We start from the raw sequence: 22,222 nt of genomic DNA on the forward strand, positions 1-22,222 counted from the left end.
TCTGAAATCTATTTGAATTGTATAATATACATTTTTTTTTTTATAAAAAAAAATTCCTTTTTACTTGTTCTTTTCGGTTGTTTTTTAGTTTGTTTTTTTTTATTATTCAGCTGCATAGTTGTGACGTTGACAGTTGATATCGTTCCAAGTAACCCACGGGTACCCTGAAGGTGACCTAAGGCCTTATAACATATCCTATTAATTTTTTTTTTTGGTTTTGAAAGTAGTTCATTAGTACATTTCAAAACTATCAACATTTAAATCCTTTTATGGTAGCTTTTCGAGAAAACTTAGTAAGAAGTTTTATAAATAACGATGTTTTAATATTAAAATAATATTTTTCCATCGGCCATTATAGTTGTTTACTTTCTGTAATTGCAACCACGCGATTGGTGATAATAATATTTATTAGTTTCCGATTGGCTTATATTTGTTGTCAATAAAGACTTAAAAAATGATAGACTTCAGTAAGAACAGCGAGTATAATTATAAAATTACTGTGCATTTCAATTTGAATACACAGTAATTAATTTAAAGTAAGTAATTAATTTGAAAATATAAAAATTATTTCTCAAGAAAAAAAAAGAAATGCCATACTTTGCTAAAGATCATAACGAGCTTTTAAAATGCTTTTGTATATGCTGTTTAAAAAAAGGCAATGATTTAAGATGCATTTAAACCAAATGTAGTAATTCATGCCCACAACAGGGAAAAAAGTTATGAAAATCTTATCAAGAGATTTTTTTGGGAAAACTTCTCTGTTGAAAACCCTGATCTGTTTAAAATGTTATGTTCAAATTGTAGAAAAAGTCTAGTGAGTTTAGAAAAAGCAGATTCAAAAAGCTTTTTATTTACTGCTCGACCTAAGTACGAAGGTATGTTTTTTCTAATAAAAAATTAGCCAATAGAAATTAGCTAATTTTTGCATTATTATTATTTTGCTTATAAACAATATTATGTCTGTATTTAAAAAACTAATTTCTTGTTACTTTTAGGTCTTAATACCAGAGTTACTCGAGGTGGGAAATGTGAATGTTTTATTTGTGTTAATGTGCGTACAAATGGTACTAAAAAGGCAACTCCTCCACTAATGGTTTCATGTGAAACTAATAAAGATATAGATTACATTCAAAATAATGTGAATTTTTCTGCAACCAATGAAAACTTTGTTATTTGCAGAAGTTGTTTTTAACTTATAAGAAAAGGTATTAAACATTCTTGCACAAAATTAGCTAAGTAAAAGAATTTGGCACATATTGTACAATCTACCTCACCTGTAACTAAAGGAAAAGTTTTATCAACCACAATCAACAATTTAGTAACCAATGACATAGAAATAAAATTGAACACCTTTGGCCCTAAGAGACTTGTTGTTTCTGTTGAAGTAGTTGAACCAAAAACACCTTACTTTTCTCTCTCAAAGCTGAAACAACTACAAAGCAAACTTCATACAAGGTATAAGTTGTTCACTTTTTATACCTTGTATGAAGTTTGCTAAAAAAATGTTCATTGTTTTTAACATTTGTATCCAATTTACTTGTGTTTAATAAAGTGTTTAATGCATCTATCAAACAAGGAGTTTTCCCGGATCAATTGAAAATTGCGAAAGTCATACCAATTCACAAACAAGGCGATAAAACAAATATCAACAACTATCGCCCGATTTCGGTTCTTTCAACTTTTTCAAAATTATAGGAAAGAAGAATATATAATAGAATATTTAAATATTTTGACCAAAATAATATACTATATTCCAAACAGTTTGGTTTTAAAAAAAATATTTCAACTGAGCACGCAATTATTCAATTTGTTAGGGAAATCTCAGAATCTTTCGAAAAAAAACAATATACCCTAGGAGTCTTTATTGATCTTTCGAAGGCTTTCGATACCGTTGACCATAAAATATTGCTTAAAAAGCTCGAATACTATGGAATCAAAAACAACATGCTAAAATGGTTTCATAGTTACTTTTCAAATAGAAAGCAATTTCTTACCTATAATGATGGCCTTCAAAGTGACTATACTGAAATAACCTGCGGTGTTCCACAAGGCTCTATTCTAGGTCCTCTTATGTTTTTAATTTATATTAATGATTTAAGCAAAGCAGCTAATCTTCGGAGGATTATGTTTGCTGATGATACAAATTTGTTCTTATTAAACAGTAATATTAATGAGCTGTTTTCTGATATGAACAAAGAACTTAAATGCGTATCTAAGTGGTTTAAATGTAACAAATTGACCTTAAACCTTGATAAAACAAAATACATTCTATTTCACCCTATATCTAAAAAACGTTTTTTACCAACAACCATGCCGAAAATTCTTATTGATGAACTAGAAATAAAAAAGGAAACTTTTACTAGTTTTCTTGGCATTTATCTTGATGAGAATGTTACATGGAAACCACATATTGACTAGTAGTCAATATGTAGCCAATGACTACATTTGTACAAAGGTTTCTAAAAATGTAGGAGTCCTCTACAAGTCAAGAAGTTATTTAAGCAAAACCATTTTAATCCAACTCTACTACTTATTTATTCATAGTTATATTAACTATGCAAATATTGCTTGGGGAAGTACAAGCAAAAGTAAGTTGCGTACTCTTTACCATCGTCAGAAACACGCAATACGCTTAATTTGTTTTTTTAAAATCGACTTACGCATTCAAAGTTTTTATTCAAAAATATAAAAGTACTTAACATTTATGAAGTGAATGCATATAAAATATTATGCTTTATGTTTCAATGTAAAATCAATCCGTCCTTACACGTTTTTAAAGATTTTATTACCTTAAAAACAAAAAATAAGTATACACTACGAAATGATAACTCACTCTTTGAACCCTTTTGTCAAACGAAATTCAATCAGTTCTGTATAGTTTATCGTGCACCCAATCTCTGAAACAAAATTGTTTTACCTAATTTTGATTTATCAATTACCTTCCCAGTCTTTAAAAAGAAATTTAAAAAATTCATTCTCTTTAATGACAATATGTAGGTATGTGCGTATCTGCGATTTACGGCACCGATTTTAAAGTTAAAATCTGTGACCATTTTTTCACCGCGTGCTCGAGGTAGGTGTCTTAAGGATGGATTTTTCTCGTCTTTTTTTTAGAATTTTATATTGACTTAGATAATACTTTAAAAGTAGAGTGTTCTAAGTTTATTGCAATCTGTTTTTTTTTTGCAGTTACTAACGTTTTTAGTGATTTGATTGCTATTGAAAACTTCATTCCTGTTCTGGAAGTGAATTGACATTGAAGGGATGATGGGTTTTTTTTCTAACTTTTGAATCAATTTTATATATCTATTTTCTATGCACCAGCCAAATTTTATTAAAAAATAATGACACGCTCATATTCTATTTTTGTACGCAGTAAAGGTACCAAATATTCTTCTGTTGGAGAGGTTGGGGGGGGGGATTCAAGACTATGAACCTTTTGTATATTTGACTTTTTTATTCATTAAAAAATTGTTTTTTTAGAAAAATGAAACTTTATTTAAAATATTGGTGATTTTTTTAAAGTATTCAAAACATGATTTACATACAAAAAACCATATTCTGTTATTAGTTGAATAAAAATATAACCGAGGCAAAGTAATGCGCTAAAAACTAAACAATGAAGTTCTATTATAAAACCACCGTAAGCCGAACGCTAATTTTTTAAGTTGGTTGCAGTTTTCTTAAGCATTCCTTATAATGAATTTTTGTCACTTAAGTGGGCATAACTTTTAGTAGAACCATTAGTTTTTTATGAAATTTTCACCATCGTTATACTGATTTAAAGCTCTTTACAGTGGCGTATCTAGGGTAGGGCAGGCAGGGCACGTGCCATGGGCGCAAACCTGAAAGAGGCGCAAAAGAGGCTTGGTTGCGATACAATAAGCGAGAATTATATAAAATAAATTAAGAATGCTGTTTACTAGCCATAAGGAAAAAATATCAAGTCCCGAGCAACTACTTATGTTTATAGTTGAATATGGAGACGAAAACGTTTTCCTTAATATGCGTATAGCATTGCAAATGTTGTTAACAATAGCTGTGTCTGTAGGTAGTTGTGAAAGATCATTCAGTAAACTTAAACTGATTAACTCTTACTTGAGAGCTTCGATGGGCCAAAGCCGTCTCTGTGATCTCGCTTTACTAAGCATAGAGTGAGAAATTACCGAAGAAATTGATTTTGATAATATTATTAAGAAATTTGCAGCAATTAAAGCTAGAAAAATAAACTTGTAATATATGTTACATAAACAAATTGTTTATTTATAATGAATAATAAAGTTTTATCAAAAGCTTGTGTCATCATTTATTAAAAAATTGTAATTAAGCACTTTATGTGGGAGAGGAGGGGGGCGAGATTGGTGTTTGCCCCAGGCGCTATTTACCCTAGGTACGCCACTGGCTCTTTACAATGATGTAAAATAATTAAATAGCTGAATAGTTTAAAAATTTTGCACACATACCTACAATATGTTGAAACACATTTTTAAAATAAGAAATTTGTATAAACACGCTCTTTTGTTTTTTGTATTTTGTCATTTTTATTTGTTTATATTTATTAATGGCTTAAGTTATATTCTATTATAACTTTTTATGGTTTTGGCGACAAGATCATTAGATCTTCTATCAGATACCAAGTTTTTATTTAAATTTGTCTATATATTACGGATTTTATTGCATCACGAAAGCATATATCACGGACTTTATTGTATTACGACTAATTAAATGTAAAACTGAAAGAAAAAAGAAAAAAAAAAAAAAGAAAGAAAAGGTAAAATACACTTTGATTGATTTAAACTTTTAACAGAATCTTTATCTGATTCATTCGAAGACTCCACGGGAAGAAACGGCAGGGTCACATTTTTTCATTTTGAGATAAATCATTATTAAACTTTTAAACCTTTATAAGTTTCGAAGTTTTAGGAAAATTTAGAAAAACTTTAAATATGCATCAAATCATTTATTTGATTTTAATTCAAATACAAAATATGCTATTATGGTTAGTAAAGCTAGAAAGTGTAAAAAGTCGAAACTTTGAAAATGTGACCATGCCGTTTCTTCCCGTGGAGTCTTCATTTATTTTTATACCTTTTAATTTTAGTGTCACTCCAGCCATCAACACATGATAACACTCAACTACTCTCGCACTCTCCAAACATCATTTTCAATTTCCTCTTGATCTAAATTATTTAACATTTCCTCATAAATATTGTTTAATCTCTCGTAACTCTCGATTAGATAATTTTTTAAACCTATTAATTTGGCATAGTTAAACTCCTCATTCTCTAATTCCTCTCTTATTTCGCTCAACAAATTTCCAAAGCTTACTCGTAACGCTCTCCTTCTCGCTACTTCCCTTTTTAATGCGGCTGCCATTTTTAAATAAATATGCACAATGACTCAGAATAAAATCGAACTTTCGTCACAATCAACACCTTCAACAATTAAATTCTGATTCTATCAAATCTTCCCAAACAAAATCACAAATAACAAACTCTACTTACTTCAATGTTCAACAACTCAAACTTTACTTAACTCTCGATGAACTTCTTTCTTTAATTTTTTAATTCGGTAACTCTTCTTAGTTTTTCATCGGGCGCCATGTAAAATCTCGAGGATTGAAAACTGATCGTTTGGAGAGACTATGTATTTAAACTAGTACAAATGCAAGAGTGTCTAAGCTGCTCCACCAACAGAATATATAATAAAAAAGAGGTCTGTGGAGAGCACGCACCAATAAATTAACCATTAACAATAATAACAATAATTGGGTTACAAATACCACATTTAACAACACCCACTCACAATAATTAAATAATAAATATCACTTTCAACATGCTCCTTAACAATAATTAATTTTCACTATCACTTTTAACAAATTTATTGGATGAAAATATAAAAAAAAAAAAAAATAGTTTTTAAGAAACTTGCAAGAGGACTTTTTTTAATATGAAATATGCACGTTATAATTTTTAAATTTCTTTTTTTTAAAAAATTAAACTATAAACATATTATTTAACATTATCAGAGTGTTAAAAAAAAAAGGTTGGTGTTAAATTGAATATAAATTAGTGATGTACTGATGGTTCTCGCACTGATTGGAAAAGAGATTTCTTTATATTAAGAAACAATTCAACAAATCTTTTACGATTACAAATATCACACGACTCTCTACACCGAGATTTGACTGTTCAAAGTTATACGACAAGTTAGACTATTTCAAAAGTACTACAAAACTCTTATCAGATTTTACGATGATGGTAAATATTTTAACTTGATACTGATTACTTATTAAAAAAACTATGTTTGGTTTCTTGTCTTTTCATTCTTATCTTTTGACTCGAGGTTCCTAAAGATTACTTAATGTTTTGGATAAATACCGTAGATTTCCCTAATTCCGAACAAAATCGTAATTAATGTTGAATAACTCCGCTTGCTTTTTGAACTTCATATTAATTTTTTTAATTAAATAAACTGGAACCTAAGCTGAATTGAAGTGTTCATTATCTATTTATTAGATCCTGTCTTCCATTATTTTTTTGAAATCAGTTAAAAAAAAACCTTAACAGTCACTGCCTGTTTCTGTCAGTTAACCAGAAGAAATCTCAGTTATTAGTATTAGGTTGGTTGCAGCCTTTGCGATTAATCAAAGCTTCCTCATTAATCAAATAGGAAGCTTGTAGTGCTTTTTTATCATATAGCAATTCAGTTTTATCCTTTACGCAGTTGAATTTTGAAATGGCAGTAACTCAAAGACTGAAACATTGTTCATTGTAATTTTGTATAGTAATAATTGTAATAATTTTTCTTTCGCGATCTTTATTTTCTTTAAACTTTGACGTTTTTTTATTAACAAACGTTAAGATAAACAAGACGTTTAGAATTTCAATAAAAAGATTAAAAGCGTTTATTAGTTTCTAAGTTAACGTCGTTAAAATACTATTGTTAAAGATTGCGGTTAATTACTTGCACGTAAAAACGCAAACTTTTACAAAACAAAAGTGCATTTCAAAATCTGTTCGGAATTCGGGAAACGTTTTAATTATGCAGAAAAGTAGTTTTTGAGATATCTTACGAAGTGTTGCTAATTTTTGACTTTTTTTTTTCAGATAAATAATCACCATCAAATTCTACATCGAACAGTACGCAATTTGAATTGTCTTTTTTTTTTTTTTTTTAAGTCGGTTTTGTATTGTTGGTTTTTCAGGGTTTTAAAACGTGTTTTGCTTGCAATTAAAAAATTTAATAGTATCAATATATATTTTGAAAATATTTCTTCATATTCTCATTACCCTAGTCTTCTAATTTATTAATCAGTTTTCCTTTTAAAAATCACAAAAATAAAAGATGTTACAATAAGTGAACTAAAGCTGTTCGGAATTAGGGAAATCTACGGTAGATTTAATTTTGTTATTATTATTATCATTACTATTATCATCCTTATTATTACTAGTGTTATTATTAATCATTATTATTTATTATTAGTAGTAGTATTTCTTTTACAGGTCATTAAAAAGAAATCATCATCTAAGATAAAGTTTAAAAGTTTTAAGATTTGATTTTTGGAAAAAAAAATCTTTTATCTCGAATTAAAACAAGCAAGTTTAAAATATAATTTTATTTACATTAAAAATTCTTAAAAAAGTTAATTTTTTAATTTCAGAAGATAAATGAGGCCAGACATTCAACTAGGCAACACGGTCCGGAGATATGTTCAAAGACTCCAATACCCCTTTCCTAATTGACAGCCGAACCTTATTCAGGAAAATCCCAGCCCAAAAAGGTTCACTGGATTTATATAACTTTAGGAAATCCAAATAAAGCACCATAGGCATCAAATGAAAACTTCTCACAGGATGTTAAGGATTTAAACGATAAGCTGAAAAATTATTTAAAATTATTTTGCAGGTCTAGCAGGATGATGGGAAAGTGGACTTGCACCTTCTTGTGGTCTAAGTTGTACACAACAGTTTAGGGAACACCAAATTTAACTTCTAATCACATGAGGCTCAAAAAAAAATTTATTTTTTAACTACAAGAGGCTCAAAAAAAAAGGCAACAATAAAATCTAATTTTCAAATGGTAGTCAAACTTTTTAAATTTTAAATTAATTTTAATTTTTATTTCAAGCTAATTCAAGCCGTGATCGTATAGTGGTTAGTACATTGCGTTGTGGCCGCAATAACCCAGGTTCGAATCCTGGTCACGGCAAAAATTAACTTTTGCTAAATTTTTGTTTACGATATGTTAAAAAAGTATTTGCTCCACTTACCAGGGTTCTAAATTTTTAGAAGTGGAGTAAAAATTTAGAACCCTGGTAAGTGGAGTAAATGTTTACATGTTCATCTTTTACATAATATGAATACAAATTTTTTCTTGGAGAAAATTTTAGCTAAGTGTAAATGCTATAAAAGTTCAGCAACGTGGGCTAACATCAAATATTTTGACTGATTTTTCTAAATTATTCCGAATGCCTATGAATATAGTAAAATATTAAATTTTGAGTTGGCAATGAAAATTTTTTGAAAAGCAAGGTACAAAGAAATAATGGAGTTTTGGGGGAAATAGAGGTTTCCAAGGATTGTAAAAAAATCTGTTATTTTTAAAATTCATGCTTTTGCCCTCAGATGGTTCTAATGTCATTCCAATTCAAGTGACAATAATTGTAAATAAAAAAATACAAAAATTGTAGAAAAAGAGAAGTTACGTAAATCCAAATACTATCGCATTACTTAAGCCCTTCCGAACCAGCCAAAGTTCACGAACTTCACGGAATCACATTACCAACTCCAACAAGCTTGAGTTTCATAAAATTTACGAAAGAAGCGCCGAAACTAGCAGATCTTTAAAGAAAAGAAGAATTTTTACACAACAAGTTGAAACTCTTTATGATTTATTATTATTAGAAATTGTTTTATTGTAATATATTATGTTTATTTTATTATAATGCATATTGTTTGATATAATTATCAGAAATTGTTTTGAAAGTGTTGTTTTTTTCGTTCATTCGATTATATAACCAATCATACGAAGCCTTAAAATTATCTAAGATAAGCTCTTTTAGCATATACGCTTGCCTTCTCATGGATTATGGCACCAGATAAAGAAAGATTTTAAATTTTGAATATTTAAAAACCATTTAAAAAAAACATGATCTAACGACTCATGAGGAACACCACGAAGCTTTAGATGCTTCACATTTTGTCTTTCTTTAAGTGATAAGACTTTATATTTATTTTTGATCCATGTTGATATGGTATTTTTTGGTACACATACTTTGCAGCACTTTCTTTGTTTGACAATCTCTTTTCAGTATTTTATAGCTTTTTCTTGCAGAGTTTTGCGAGTGCGTTTGTGTTTTTGTCCCGCTATCAACATCTTGCTCTTATTTAAGAATATAAATGCTTTATAGAATGTACGCGATTTATAGAACGCGCAAATGCATGTACACGCGCAAAATTTCATATTTAAAAAATCACATTTAAACGCCTCACTGAATTTCGAATGCCTAATTTAGATATTCGAAATTCTACAAAACATTCAAATTCCTTTAAGCTTTTTAAAGTTTTATAAAAGATTGTAAATATCTGTATTTTATCAAATTTTTAACTTTATTTGATAATTTTACTCCTTTCAACTTTCAATTCATTCTTCACTTCGACTCAAAAAATGATATTTATGTCACGGGACCGGAAAAACTTTCGAAGTGGCAAAATGTTCGAAATAACGAGGTTCGAAATATGTTGCATAAATTTCTGAAGGTAAACTCTTGGGATTTAAAACTTTGTTCGGAATCGTGAATGTCGAAATAAGTAGCATTCGAAATAACGGACTCGATTTTTTTTCTAAGCTCGATTTCCATGAGGTTTTGTACTGTACAAGTACATAACCTCATGGAAATCGAGCTTAGAAAAAAAAAGTTCAAGTTATTCGATACAAAATCTATGATATTCTAGAGGCAAAACGAGTTTAATAATTCATTCCGGGTAAACCCTCAAAATAGGTCTAGACTGATAAGTGTACACAGCCGTCGAATGTCCCTGCTCATAAATCTCTTGTCCTTTTCATAATACTGTAAATAAAAATATAGCAACTTTTCTTTATGATACAGAATGCTACGCATTCTTTTTTTTATTTGTAACCTTTTTTAATTTACTTGATTATAGTTTTTATATATCGACTATTAATAAAAGATAAATGTTATAAGTATTTCTTAACCAATAATTAACAATTAATTATAATAATTATAATTATAATACCAATAATTGTAATACCATAATGATAATACCAGGGCCGGTTTAAGGATTTTTTTTTTGTATATGCGAGATCAAGGTTTGGCGCCCCTTTTTATAAAAAAAAGTGTAGTCATTTAAAACTCTAAAAAGTATTTTTAGGGTTTTACTTAATTTTCTACATGTTAATTCTGCATCAGCTTTAAATGTTCTGAATACTGCATGATGTTCTGAATACTACATGAAGATTTCAACTTTGAAATTGTTTAAATTGTCTCTACATTGTAAAATTTAAACCTTTCATTAAGCTCCAATGAACAGCTGGTCCATGGACACTAATGTACCCTCATTTCATTTTATCAACTAGAAATTTTTTTTTCTTTTTTTAATTGAAAAATGTATTCAAATGCCAAAAAATGTGCAAATGATTTTGCTTTTTTATTTTATGTTTTATTTGCTTTTATCTTTATTTTTTTATTTTTTATAAATTCAGCTAACTTCAAACCGGGGTTTTCCCCAAATATGATATTGAGAACATATCAAACCCCAAAACAATAATCTTTTCATTTCTCAAAAATAGACGACGAAAACAATATTAAATTCATCCAAAACGGCCAAATGGAAATAAAATCTTATAAAAGTCCGAAAACGAAAACTTAAAAGACAAAGAAAACCAAAGAATAAGTAAATAAGTTAAAATGTATATATATAAATTTTTAGTCTAAAATGACGAAATAAAGCTATTTCGGTCAATATCAATAAACATCCGTAACTAAAGTTGTATGTTAATTATCTAAGTGTACAAAGCTATGTGATATAAATGAAATTACGTTAAAATAAATAATTACAAAAATTTATTGTCTTTGAGCCATACAGATATGTAATAAATTTTAGGTTTCTAATAATAGATATGGGTTGGGATATTGATAGATTTCCAGAAGGTGAGGTTCATTTAGAATTAGTTTGTTGTATTTGTACGTGTGTTTTGGAAGAACCTGTGGAATCCCCTTGTCGTCATGTATTCTGCTCAAAATGCATAAGAACTTGGCTGTCTAATCAAAAATCTTGTCCGCAGTGTCGTGCAACTGTTCATAAGAAAGATTTAATATCAGCACTTCCTGCATTGAAGAACATTATTAGTAAGCAAAGAATATTCTGTGAGTTTAAGGAGCTGGGTTGTCCAGATATTATTCCTTTAGAACAACTTGCAGCTCATACAATGATTTGTCAATATGGTTTAGTAGCATGTTTAAATTTGGGTTGTAATACAAAAGTTTTGCGTAAAGACCATAAATCACATTCAGAGGTTTGTGCAAAGCGAATGGTTTTATGTGAGCAAGGATGTGAAATGTTTTTCACTGTTGGAGAAAGAGCAACCCATAACTGCATTCGTTCATTATACTCCCATTTCCAAGGTTTGGTATTCTATATTTACTGTTCTGTATAGCAAACTGAGCTGTTAAATTAATACTTATAAGTTGTATAAATAAATACTTTTTAAATTGTAAATAAAGATTAGCATTAAAAAGTTTAGAAATTCTTGAATCTTTATTTATTTGATTTACAATTTTTTATGTAAAATCTTGTTGTTTTTTGTTGCTTATGCATTTTGAGATATTTTTCGTTGCTGCTTTTAGATGTGACAAATGAGTTACTCAGTCGTATATCTAAATTAGAGGAGCAAGTGAATATTCTTACTTCAAAAAGTAATCAATGCACTCAAACATCATGCCTGACATTATCAGATGGAATTTGTATGGCTGCTCCATTCTCTATTCCATCACCACGTCCATACGAGGTGCGGCATCCATCATATACAGTGAATGATCATCGAAACTCAAATATTACCAATCTAACAAGTTATTCCATAGAAAATAGTGATCTTTCAGATGTAGTTGAGTCTGTTGACTCTGATGGTCCTCATGAAAGTAATTCTTTTTATCAATTCAATTTTTAAATCCTTTTAAATGTCCCCTCAATTCATATTTGAGTTGGTGAGAATCAGAATGGTGTAAGCCAAAAAAAAAAAAAAAATTAGTCAATATTTATGATTACAATGCATCATTCTGATAAATTTGAGCTTTGTGTAAGTCATTAGTTACTAATGACTTACACCATTTAACTTTCACCATTCTGATTCTCACCACCTCACTTATCCATTTTTATCTAATATTAACAGTTTATAATAATTGTTGTTACTATTTTTACTTTTATGCTATTTTGATCTTAATTTTTATTAATTATCAATTAATATTCTTTTTATAATTGTTATCATCATCATCATCATCATCATCATCATCATCATCATCATCATCATCATCATCATCATCATCATCATCATCATCATCATCATCATCATCATCATCATTATTATTATTATTATTATTATTATTATTATTATTATTATTATTATTATTATTATTATTATTATTATTATCATCATTATTATTATCATCATTATTATTATCATTATTATTATTATTATTATTATTATTATTATTATTATTATTATTATTATTATTATTATTATTATTATTATTATTATTATTATTATTATTATTATTATCATTATTATCATTATTATTATTATTATTATTATTATTATTATATCATTAAAACAGTATTTACTTAACTAGTTGTTTGTTAATATACAGTACTGGTCATAAGTTTAGAGCCACCCCATTTTTTTTAGTTTTTTGCAGATTATAAAGTCATAATCCCAATGCAGAAAAATAATATATTACTGAAACATGCAAAATATATTGTTATAACATTTTAGTACCAAAATGAGTATTAAAATATTAATAATGAGAGATCCACCTTTATTTTTAATTACTTCAGCCAACCGGGCTAGCATAGTGTCAACAAGCTTCTTGCAATCAACAGCAGTAATACTAGTCCAAGCGGCAGAAATAAAGTCCCAAAGTTCATGTTTATTACTAGCACATTTGCCTGCACAGCGGCGATCAATTTCATCCCACAAATTTTCTATGGGGTTCAAATCCGGTGACTGGGGTGGCCAGTGCAAGACTTGAAAACCATTAGCAGCTAGAAAATCTTCAGCCACTTTGGACGTGTGCTTAGGATCATTGTCTTGCTGAATGATCCATGGAAAAGTTGCAGGAAATAATGCTGTTGCTGAAGGTAGCAAATGCTTTTGCAAAATATCTCTATACATGGCACCATTCATGATTCCTTCCACCTGATGCAACTGGCCCGGCCCAAAAGATGACATACAACCCCACACCATGATGCTACCACCACCATGCTTTACAGTTCCCTGCAAACATTCCGGTTTATATGATTCATTTTGACGACACCAAACAAAAATACGTCGAGAATCATTACCAGCTAAATTAAATTTGGACTCATCAGACCACAACACTGTTTGCCAATCAGTAACACTAAAATGCAAAAATTTGTGTGCAAATTTGAGACGCTTCTGCTAATTAATTTTGGAGATAAAAGGCTTTTTAATAGCAACACGACCATTCAAACCTTGTTTATTCAAACGACGACAAACAGATTTTGGAGATATTAAAGGTCCACCAACATCATGCCACTGTCGAGATAAAATTTTGGAAGAAAGGCGACGATTTGTTAGGGCCTGAACAGTTGAATCAAGGCTTTTAGCTTTGCCCATTTCAGAAAATATTTTCACTTAAACTCTAAAATAAAAACGAAAATAACATTAAATAGATTATCTAAATAGTGTACACATTCCAAAAAGTAGCATAAATAACAACTGAATTAACCGAAACATTAATACCAATACATCATAAAGTTACCAAAATATGTTCAAAAATTGGCTATAATGTTAAAGAACTCATGAAAATCAATATTTATATTTGGTTTAATACACAATTATTCATGAATATCAATAGATATTCATGAATATCTATTGATATTCATGAATAATTGTGTATTAAACCAAATCGTACCTTGTCAAATTACTATATGCATTATTATGCTTATAATGTTAACCTCACCATACTTATGCCGCAAAATGATGAAAAAAACAGGTGGCTCTAAACTTATGACCAGTACTGTAGATACATTTTGATATCATTTTGAATTATTTTTTAATCATTTGCTAAAGATTTTTTTTTAATTAAAAAAAAAAAATAGTTTTAAGGTACAATAAAATGATCTTGATAAAAAATTTCACGTAAAAAATTAATCCTTCAAAATCAATTGGATAGTTTTTCAACATCTATTTAAAAAAAAAAAAAAAAGTCTTTCTAAGATTTTTATTGAACAAAATGCAGGAGATAACTCTTTGTTTTTAAGCAGCAACTAGAGTTGCTGCTTAAAAACAAAGAGTTATCTCCTGCATTTTGAAAATAGAGTTAATATTACTGGAAAATTAAGAAAAATGCTTTTCAGTAGTGTGGCCATCTTTTTACTATCCATTTTTCCAAATATGACATATAGTCATATTTGGAAAATATGACATATAGTCCAAATATGACATATAGTCATATTTGGAAAATTTTCATAATATGACATATTTGATCAGAATATGAAAATTTTATACTAAGCAGCGCATTCAATACCAGTACAAATTATGTTGTAATTTAATATGTATTGTAGTATAGTATATGTAATACAATTTTAATACAAACAAGTAAGCTTTTCATCATACACAACCAGTAAAACAATTGAAAAGAATTAAACAAGAAAATAATTGACAGTAATTGTATCATCTTAAGTTCTTATATTAAGTTATTATTATTAATTTATCTCATTTAAATGCTCTAAACAAAAAGTTTTTCTTATTAAAAATTCAAATTAAATGATGTTAAACTTATCTGTCGTATTCTGTATATAATTTTATTATTATAAATAATTTTTCATTGTAGAAACTTTCATTATTGTATTTTGAATTATTCTTATTCTTTAATTGATTTTAAAATTTGTTTACAGTTACTCCACCAACTTCTCCTGCTGTGATGTCAAATATATACAATCAAATGATTCAAAATTCTAGCCACTTAAGGGGCTATTTGAGCAATCTCGAGCATAGTGCAAGCCCATCACGTCATGCTAATAGAAGAACTCGTCAAGTCACTCGTCGTTCTCGTTCCCCTCAAATTCGTTCTGGTCAGCATTTTCAGCAACCTCTTGATTCAAATTACTCTAGAACTAGATCACGTCATGATAGTTATGAGGAGCGCAGAATTAGGTTTTCAGATAATAATAGACACATAGGTTCTGATGACCCAATTGTATTAAGAATAGGTGTGTCTCAAGCTATTTCTGAAACATCTAGTTCATCTACTGAATCGGATACAGATTAATGTGTTATGTTATTGCTAAAGTTCACATTTTTGCTTGAAAAATATATTTTTGATTTTTGTGTGTATATTATGTGTATACATAAGGGTATATGTGAAACATATACTATATATTATTTATATTATATAAATATATTTAGTTTGAAAAAGTTCGAATGAAAAATTTGGAATAAACTATTTTAATTAGAGATCAGAGGATCGAAGCTCGAATAGGTTTGAGTCAAGCTACTAATGCTCGCTTGAGCTCAAGAGAAGAGCTCACGAAAGCATTAACTTTGTAACAACTGTTTTTTTTTTATATTATTGTTCCCTATCTATTTTTTATTCACAGCAACACAGCTGCTATCAATAAACTTGGTTTGTTAACAACCCAAAACGGGCTGAATTTCTAATATATAGTTTCTCATCTTTTAAAATCAAAATCATTATTGCGCTGGCAATATAATTATTTTTATTTTAAAAGATGAGAAGCAAAATAATAGAATATCAGCCTGTTTTAACCGTCATCATATAATAGACAAGTGTGTTGACATTTTATGTGATTGTGTTTTAATATTGAAAGTTAAAAAATGTTTTTCCAAACATAAAAGAATATAAATTGAAAAATGGTTTTAAAATTTAGTAATTATCATCGTTTTTTTTTTTTTAATATTTTCAAAGATTTGCCCCCCCCCCCCCTCCCCGCTCCTCTCTTTTAGTGAATGCCAACGCAAAAGAACTTATAAGTTTTTTGCGTTTTTTTTTTTTTGGTGATATTTTACTTAATCCCTCGTTTGTGAGTTTGGAGTGAGCGCAACTTAGTTATAAGTGTAAACCTCGTTTTTCTCATTCTTCTCATTTTTACACCATAAGTCAATGCGATGCCTCTACTTAAATTGAAATCAAAATCAAAAATTTCCATGTTTATAATGAAATTATTTATTGCATTTTTGAAAAAACATTTTAAGTTTACTAAAAAGCGCCTGCGTAAATAATCGCGCCTATCAAACATGTGTTTATGATTTTTTTGTTGTTATCGACTCGGACTAAATCGACTAAAAGTCGACTAGTCGAAAGTTGAAATTGGTCAACTTAAAAAAATCGAATAGTCGATTTAATCGACTATGGGTCTCCTACTAATCGACTAAAAGTCGATTTAGTTGGGTAATCATCCTATCTTTATTTCAATTTTTTTACTTGATTTAGTTTTATCAATCCTTTATAGTCATGATGCTGACCAATTAGTAGAGAGATATCTTAACAAGTAGTTTATCTTGTAAAGATAAATTATTTATAAACATTGAGCCATACGTAAGAATATCATTCGTAGCAGTTTTTTTAATTCAACCAAAATATCTGAACATTTAATCTAATTTTCTTGATCACATAAACTTAACTTTTAGGATACTGTATGTAGCACCACTTCATTAATGTTTCCTTTTACTCATTACAGTCACCAGTTGATGCTTTTTAAGTCAAAATGTTAAGTAATGTACTCAGTTGAGGATGCAAAAAAGCTTAATGAATCTGCCACCCCAAAAAAAGTTTAGCCACCCCACTCAACCCCCTACACACACACCTATCTACGCACCATTTTTTATTAAATTTTCTTTTAATTTTTTGTTTTAATTGTTTTGAAAAATGATATAAAATGCCCATCTGTGTTTTTTTTTCTTTACTTGGTAATAGTAATTTCCGTCTTATTTTGATTGTTTATTCGATTTTAATTCATAAATAGATTATATACAAAACAGACAATAAATAGATTTGATGAATTAAAATTGAACAAAGAAAATGTTCTTCAAAGCATCTAAAAAATGAGTTGTCAAGCAACATTTAAGTATATGATTATAATAAAATTTTTTATTAAAATATTTCGACTAAATCGACTTTTAGTGGACTCAGTCGATTTTAAAAATGTATTAGTCGATTTTGGTCGACTTTGAAAAATACATTAATCGATTTAGGCGACAGTCGAATAATTTCAAAGTCGTAAAAACACAAATTTATGAGCGGTAATTTCAATATTAAGTTATTTCAATCACGCTGACAACATAACCTGTCCAAGGCTCTTGCAGACTCATTAAAATATTTCAATACTTTTTAAGAATATAGTCGGAGCTAATGCTTTCCGGTATAAATCATGTCAGGATATTATAAAGTGTTCTTTGAAAATAGAATTAGATTTTCAATAAGATTGATATCTGAGGAGTTGCTCGGTCACGTAAGTGTGGTAATGTTGTTGTCCTTAGTGAATTTCTTGACTATTGGGAATGTATGGGATGTCGCCAAATCTTTCTGAAATGTTTTACTCCTTGTAGAATCACTATGTAAATGTCAAATTTCATCATGTAATTTACTGTGTAGAGTCCAACCTGGTCCAGTAGCAGTAAAACATCCCTCAAAACAAGTTCTTTTCGGGATGCTTGACGTTATTGAATATGTCCGGGTCATATCGGCTCACCAACAGAATGACAGACTTTGACCATGCACTTCAAAATGTAATTCATTTGAAAGAATTACCTACAAGTAATAAATAACTAAGTTAACAATTATCAATTTTCTTGTCAACTCTTTTTTTACTTTAATTAGTGTTATGGTCATTAAAGTAATAGCTTAAATTTTCATATGCTGTGTAATACTACAAACCACATTTACTGCATTTGTTAATTAATTGAATTAAATTATCAAATTAAATGATAATAAACCTGCCAATTTTAATGCCAAGGCTTTGTAAAACTAAATTAACGGTTTCGTTTCAAGTTACCCCCTGGTGTCCCAAGTATACCTAGTTGGTGATAGTTTTATAACTAAGAACTATGCATTGTATTTTACCTTTCTGAAGTTTACTATTGTCCAGTTTTTGTGTACTTTTGCCCACAAAAGAAGCTTCTTCCTTGTGACATCTGTTAGTAATTATTTCTTAAAAGGTTTTTAAGCAGGTCTTCCAGGAACTGAAAACCTCCCCCGCACCGTACTTGAGCACATACATCAGTTGGTCTTTTTTTTTTTGTTTGTTTTGATACTCTCCTGTATTTGATATTGATTAGCTTTCTTAGTGATCTTTTTTTTCTCGACCACATTTTTCCTTTTGGCGATTTTTTTTTTTTATCAGAATATTCAAGTAAAATTAATATTAAATTTTTTTTTCTTGGTGTAGCACTTATCTTTTTTTAACTACTTTTTTAAATATACCCCCTGTAATGATAGAATAGCTAAATCATTAGAAAAACATGGGACGAAACAAAAATAGAAAAAAACAGTTTGATACAATTAATTTACACTGCTTCATTGCTGTGCTTGGTAAAAGTTCATCGTTCAAGTAAAAGAATTTGTAATATTACTTTGAAACATGTTTTTGTTAATTTAAAAATGTGATTCGGCTGAAAAAAATACGAACACTGCATTATATGAGATTCTTCTATTCTACATTATCGGAAATGGTATTAAAGAATTTCTTCTAAGGTAATCCTCGTCGGTATTACCAATTGACACAACTAGAGAATATTATTATTCCGCCATCTTATCTTGTTTCTTTCATAAATGTATTACTTTATATATATTACTAAACTTGAGTAATAAAGTAGTTTACAAATAAAACTAGAAACACAATATATTTGTCAGTTTCGTTGCGTTTCTAAAGTTTTCTTGAGCAAGAGGATCCCGATTTTACCGACGAACCCTCTGATCATTTCGATCATCGTAAACTCATCTAAAAACTCAGGGATTGTTGAACAAATTTGTTCGAGATTTGCAATTGTTAAAGAAACAATTAGAGCTTTTGGAATCGAGACTAAAAGCTTCCCAGCAAGCACACAACTTTGAAACAACGTTGAAATAACGTTGATCAACGTCGATAAAAGTTATTTCAACATTGTTTCAACGTTGTGTGCTTGCTGGGTTATAAATCTTCTTTATACCAACACTAAAGTGTTTCTTTCTTCAGGTAAAGTTTCAAGACATAGCTGTTATGCGTGTAACAGCATAAATCTACAAATGAAGACTGTTCTTCGATTCTTCAAATCTAGTCAATAGACTTAACTTTTGCAGAAAGGTAACAATTCTCCTTCTCTGGCAGCAGTTTATGCAAGTAATATGAAATAAACAAACATGCAGCGGAGACAATTTTGGGTTCATTAATGAAGAACATGGAGAGTGCTTCCACCAACAAATTTCAGGTACAAGCAACAATGAAGTGCACGATGATTGCAGATTATTGGCGGACGCTAAAAAGACATGTTCCGAACATTTATTATTTATTGATACTCATGTCAGTAAAATGCATCAACTAATGTAAACCTAATGGTGCTTGTTTTTCCTCCTCATTAACTACGGTATAAAATAGGATATGCTAAGTAAATGCATTCCTGCCCAACAATACACTTGTAATCTTGTATACGATGTAATTAGTCAACCTATCATTTTCTTTTACTGCTGTGTTAAGTCAAATTCAACGATATCTTTTCACTTGGACGATTTTGTTTTTTTTTTCCCGTTTATTTTTCAACACTTTTGGGTAGAAATATGGTTTCAAACATAAATACTGTGTTCTGGTTTAAGATTTTAATAAACTATTATAAAGTAATATAAAAATTACTCTACGATCTTTTTCTTTTTTATATAAGGATATAGGGTAATTGTGCCATCAAATTAAAAATACCTTAGAGCAAGGATTGCTGTATATTGTCATTATACTAATAGCTTAATATTATCTTTATTTTATTGCAAAAATTATTGTTTCAAAATGGATAAAGCAAATACTTACAATAATTCACTTCAAAACACATAAATAAAAAAGAGTTAAATTGCTGTCAAGAAAATATTATTTAAAAAAAGTTAAACTGTTGTCAAGAAAATATTATTTAGTGATAAAGAATTTCTCGACAACTGTAAGAAGAATATTCGATATTAAAATTTGATCAGCAACTGTTAAACGGTTCAAAAAACTGTTAAACAGTTCAGCTCTGGGTGAATCAACAGGTAATCAAGATAAATCTCAAACGGCAGCATTTGTTTAATATGTAACATCAGATGTAATTGCAAAAGAAGAGTTACTAGAGTTGTTTGAACTAAAATACACAACCCGTAGAGTTGATATAAAAGAACCCCTTAAAACAGTTTTAGTTAAAACCTATGCACCTATCAACAAGCTTGTTAGTGTTGCAGCAGATGGTGCATCAGCAATGGTTGTCAAGAACTTTAATTTTATTGGTGAACTAAGAAGTTCATTGTGTGATTTATTAAGAGCATTTAGCAGCAAAATATTTTAATTTTCCAATCGTTCTAAAATCAGCGATGAATAGTGTAAATCAATAGTTTTAAGCGATTCCATTTTGTTTTTACTGTAATTTGTAAAAAGATGTTTTATTTTTTGGTTTTTTTATTTATATTTTGGCTTAGTATTTCATAGTTATAAACAAGTGCTGAAATTCAATTCAACAACATTAAAGTAGAATTATATATAGCAAACATTTTTTCTAGAAACAAAAACATTTCATTTTAAACTTGGATTTTTATATTTTGTTGCCATTGATGATTTTGCTTTCTGAACAAGTTTACTATCCGCATATGGTTCATTAAACAATTCTATTATTGGCTTTCTAGTGTGAATAAAAGGGGTTCAAATTTTTATTTAGTTTGAATGAAATGTATTTTGTAAAATACTTTGGATAATTTGAAATTTTAAATAAGCTTTTAAAGCATTTAAAGATTAGTTTTTGCTTTTAAAAAGTTTTTTTCTATTTTTTTTTTTTTTTCTTTAATTCTTTTTTTATTTTAACCCTAGGCATAAAACTTGTACACATAAAGTTTCGGAGAAGTTATTTTATTTAAAATTTGATGATTGATATAAAAATCTAAACTTCTTATTATAAATTTATACAACACTTTTGACACCAGTTAGCACCACATATTTATTTCAAAATTTTTTAAGAAAAAATTCTTTAAAAAAGATCAAATAAAAATTTTCTTGGAGAAATACTTAATGTAGCTCTAGTATCTGAATGTGACTCGTGTCAAAAAGACAAGCCCACCTTTGCCGCAGAGGCTTCACATCGCGTATTTACGTTGAAAGCGCAGTAGAAACCGCCATTAAATAATATAAAATAATATTTGCATGTCGCTCTCCTCCGTTAAGCGACGTCTGAGAACGCTAAAAATGTTTGTTTTAATCATTAAAATATAACAATGCCATAAATGAAAAGAAAAAAAAGAAAAATACCATAGTTGTAAGTGCCGTAATTAATCAATTTTGCGGTAAAAGAAAGAAAAAGAAAAAAAAAAAAAGATTTTTACGATTTTAAAAAAATGAATATTCTTTCAAACGAAAAAAATAATAAAAATAATTTAAAAAAATTTAGCTAAGATACCGGCCTATTCATTTTTTAAGTTTCATCTTTTTGAAATACGGCACCATTAATTTTTTTCAATAATGCCCTTGTTTTTATTTTTATATGTATGACATTCTTTTTTTTTTTCAACATTATGACAATATTCCCTTTTTTGACGACATTAATTATGGTTTCAATTCTCAGGCATGCTTTTTTTTTAAAAATACGGCACTATTTCATCCTCTCTAAAATTTATATGCTTGGCGGAGTCTTTTATTACTTAAATGTAATTTAATAGGTGAAAATATATACTTGGTTATTGAGTGATCGCGACAATCAAAAAATATTTAATTGCGCTTCCTGTATAAAGAAAGTAGTTTAATTC

General features: G+C 28.7%; 1 protein-coding gene and 1 non-coding gene across 3 annotated transcripts; both read left to right on the forward strand.

The window, feature by feature from the left end:
- The first annotated feature begins 8,139 nt into the window (after positions 1-8,139).
- On the forward strand, positions 8,140-8,211 carry Trnah-gug (transfer RNA histidin (anticodon GUG)). The gene has a single exon. It is a non-coding gene; the product is annotated as a tRNA-His (tRNA).
- A 2,585-nt stretch (positions 8,212-10,796) lies between these two features.
- LOC145184755 (uncharacterized) lies at positions 10,797-15,585 on the forward strand. 2 transcript variants are annotated; one of them, XM_080060511.2, is made up of 4 exons: positions 10,797-10,916; positions 11,127-11,647; positions 11,870-12,160; positions 15,159-15,585. In XM_080060511.2, the coding sequence occupies exons 2-4, from the start codon at positions 11,143-11,145 to the stop codon at positions 15,530-15,532; spliced, it is 1,170 nt and encodes a 389-aa protein (XP_079916637.2). In that variant the 5' UTR covers positions 10,797-10,916; positions 11,127-11,142; the 3' UTR covers positions 15,533-15,585. The 2 variants fall into 2 exon arrangements, with proteins under 2 accessions (XP_079916637.2, XP_089950234.1); XM_090094108.1 differs by having other exon boundaries at positions 11,141-11,647.
- The last annotated feature ends 6,637 nt before the right edge of the window (positions 15,586-22,222 follow it).

The sequence above is a fragment of the Hydra viridissima genome, unplaced genomic scaffold, assembly GCF_058129835.1.
Source record: "Hydra viridissima isolate aposymbiotic clone 2 unplaced genomic scaffold, HvirCarnegie_v1 scaffold_7, whole genome shotgun sequence".
Lineage (NCBI taxonomy): Eukaryota > Metazoa > Cnidaria > Hydrozoa > Anthoathecata > Hydridae > Hydra > Hydra viridissima.

What these genes read in the sequence shown, in the direction of transcription:
- LOC145184755 (XM_080060511.2), top strand. Translation starts at nt 11,143, where the DNA reads ATGGGTTGGGATATTGATAGATTTCCAGAAGGTGAGGTTCATTTAGAA. An exon ending in ATTATACTCCCATTTCCAAG is followed by an intron (nt 11,648 to 11,869) that starts GTTTGGTATTCT and finishes TGCTGCTTTTAG; the next exon opens with ATGTGACAAATGAGTTACTC. An exon ending in CTCTGATGGTCCTCATGAAA is followed by an intron (nt 12,161 to 15,158) that starts GTAATTCTTTTT and finishes ATTTGTTTACAG; the next exon opens with TTACTCCACCAACTTCTCCT.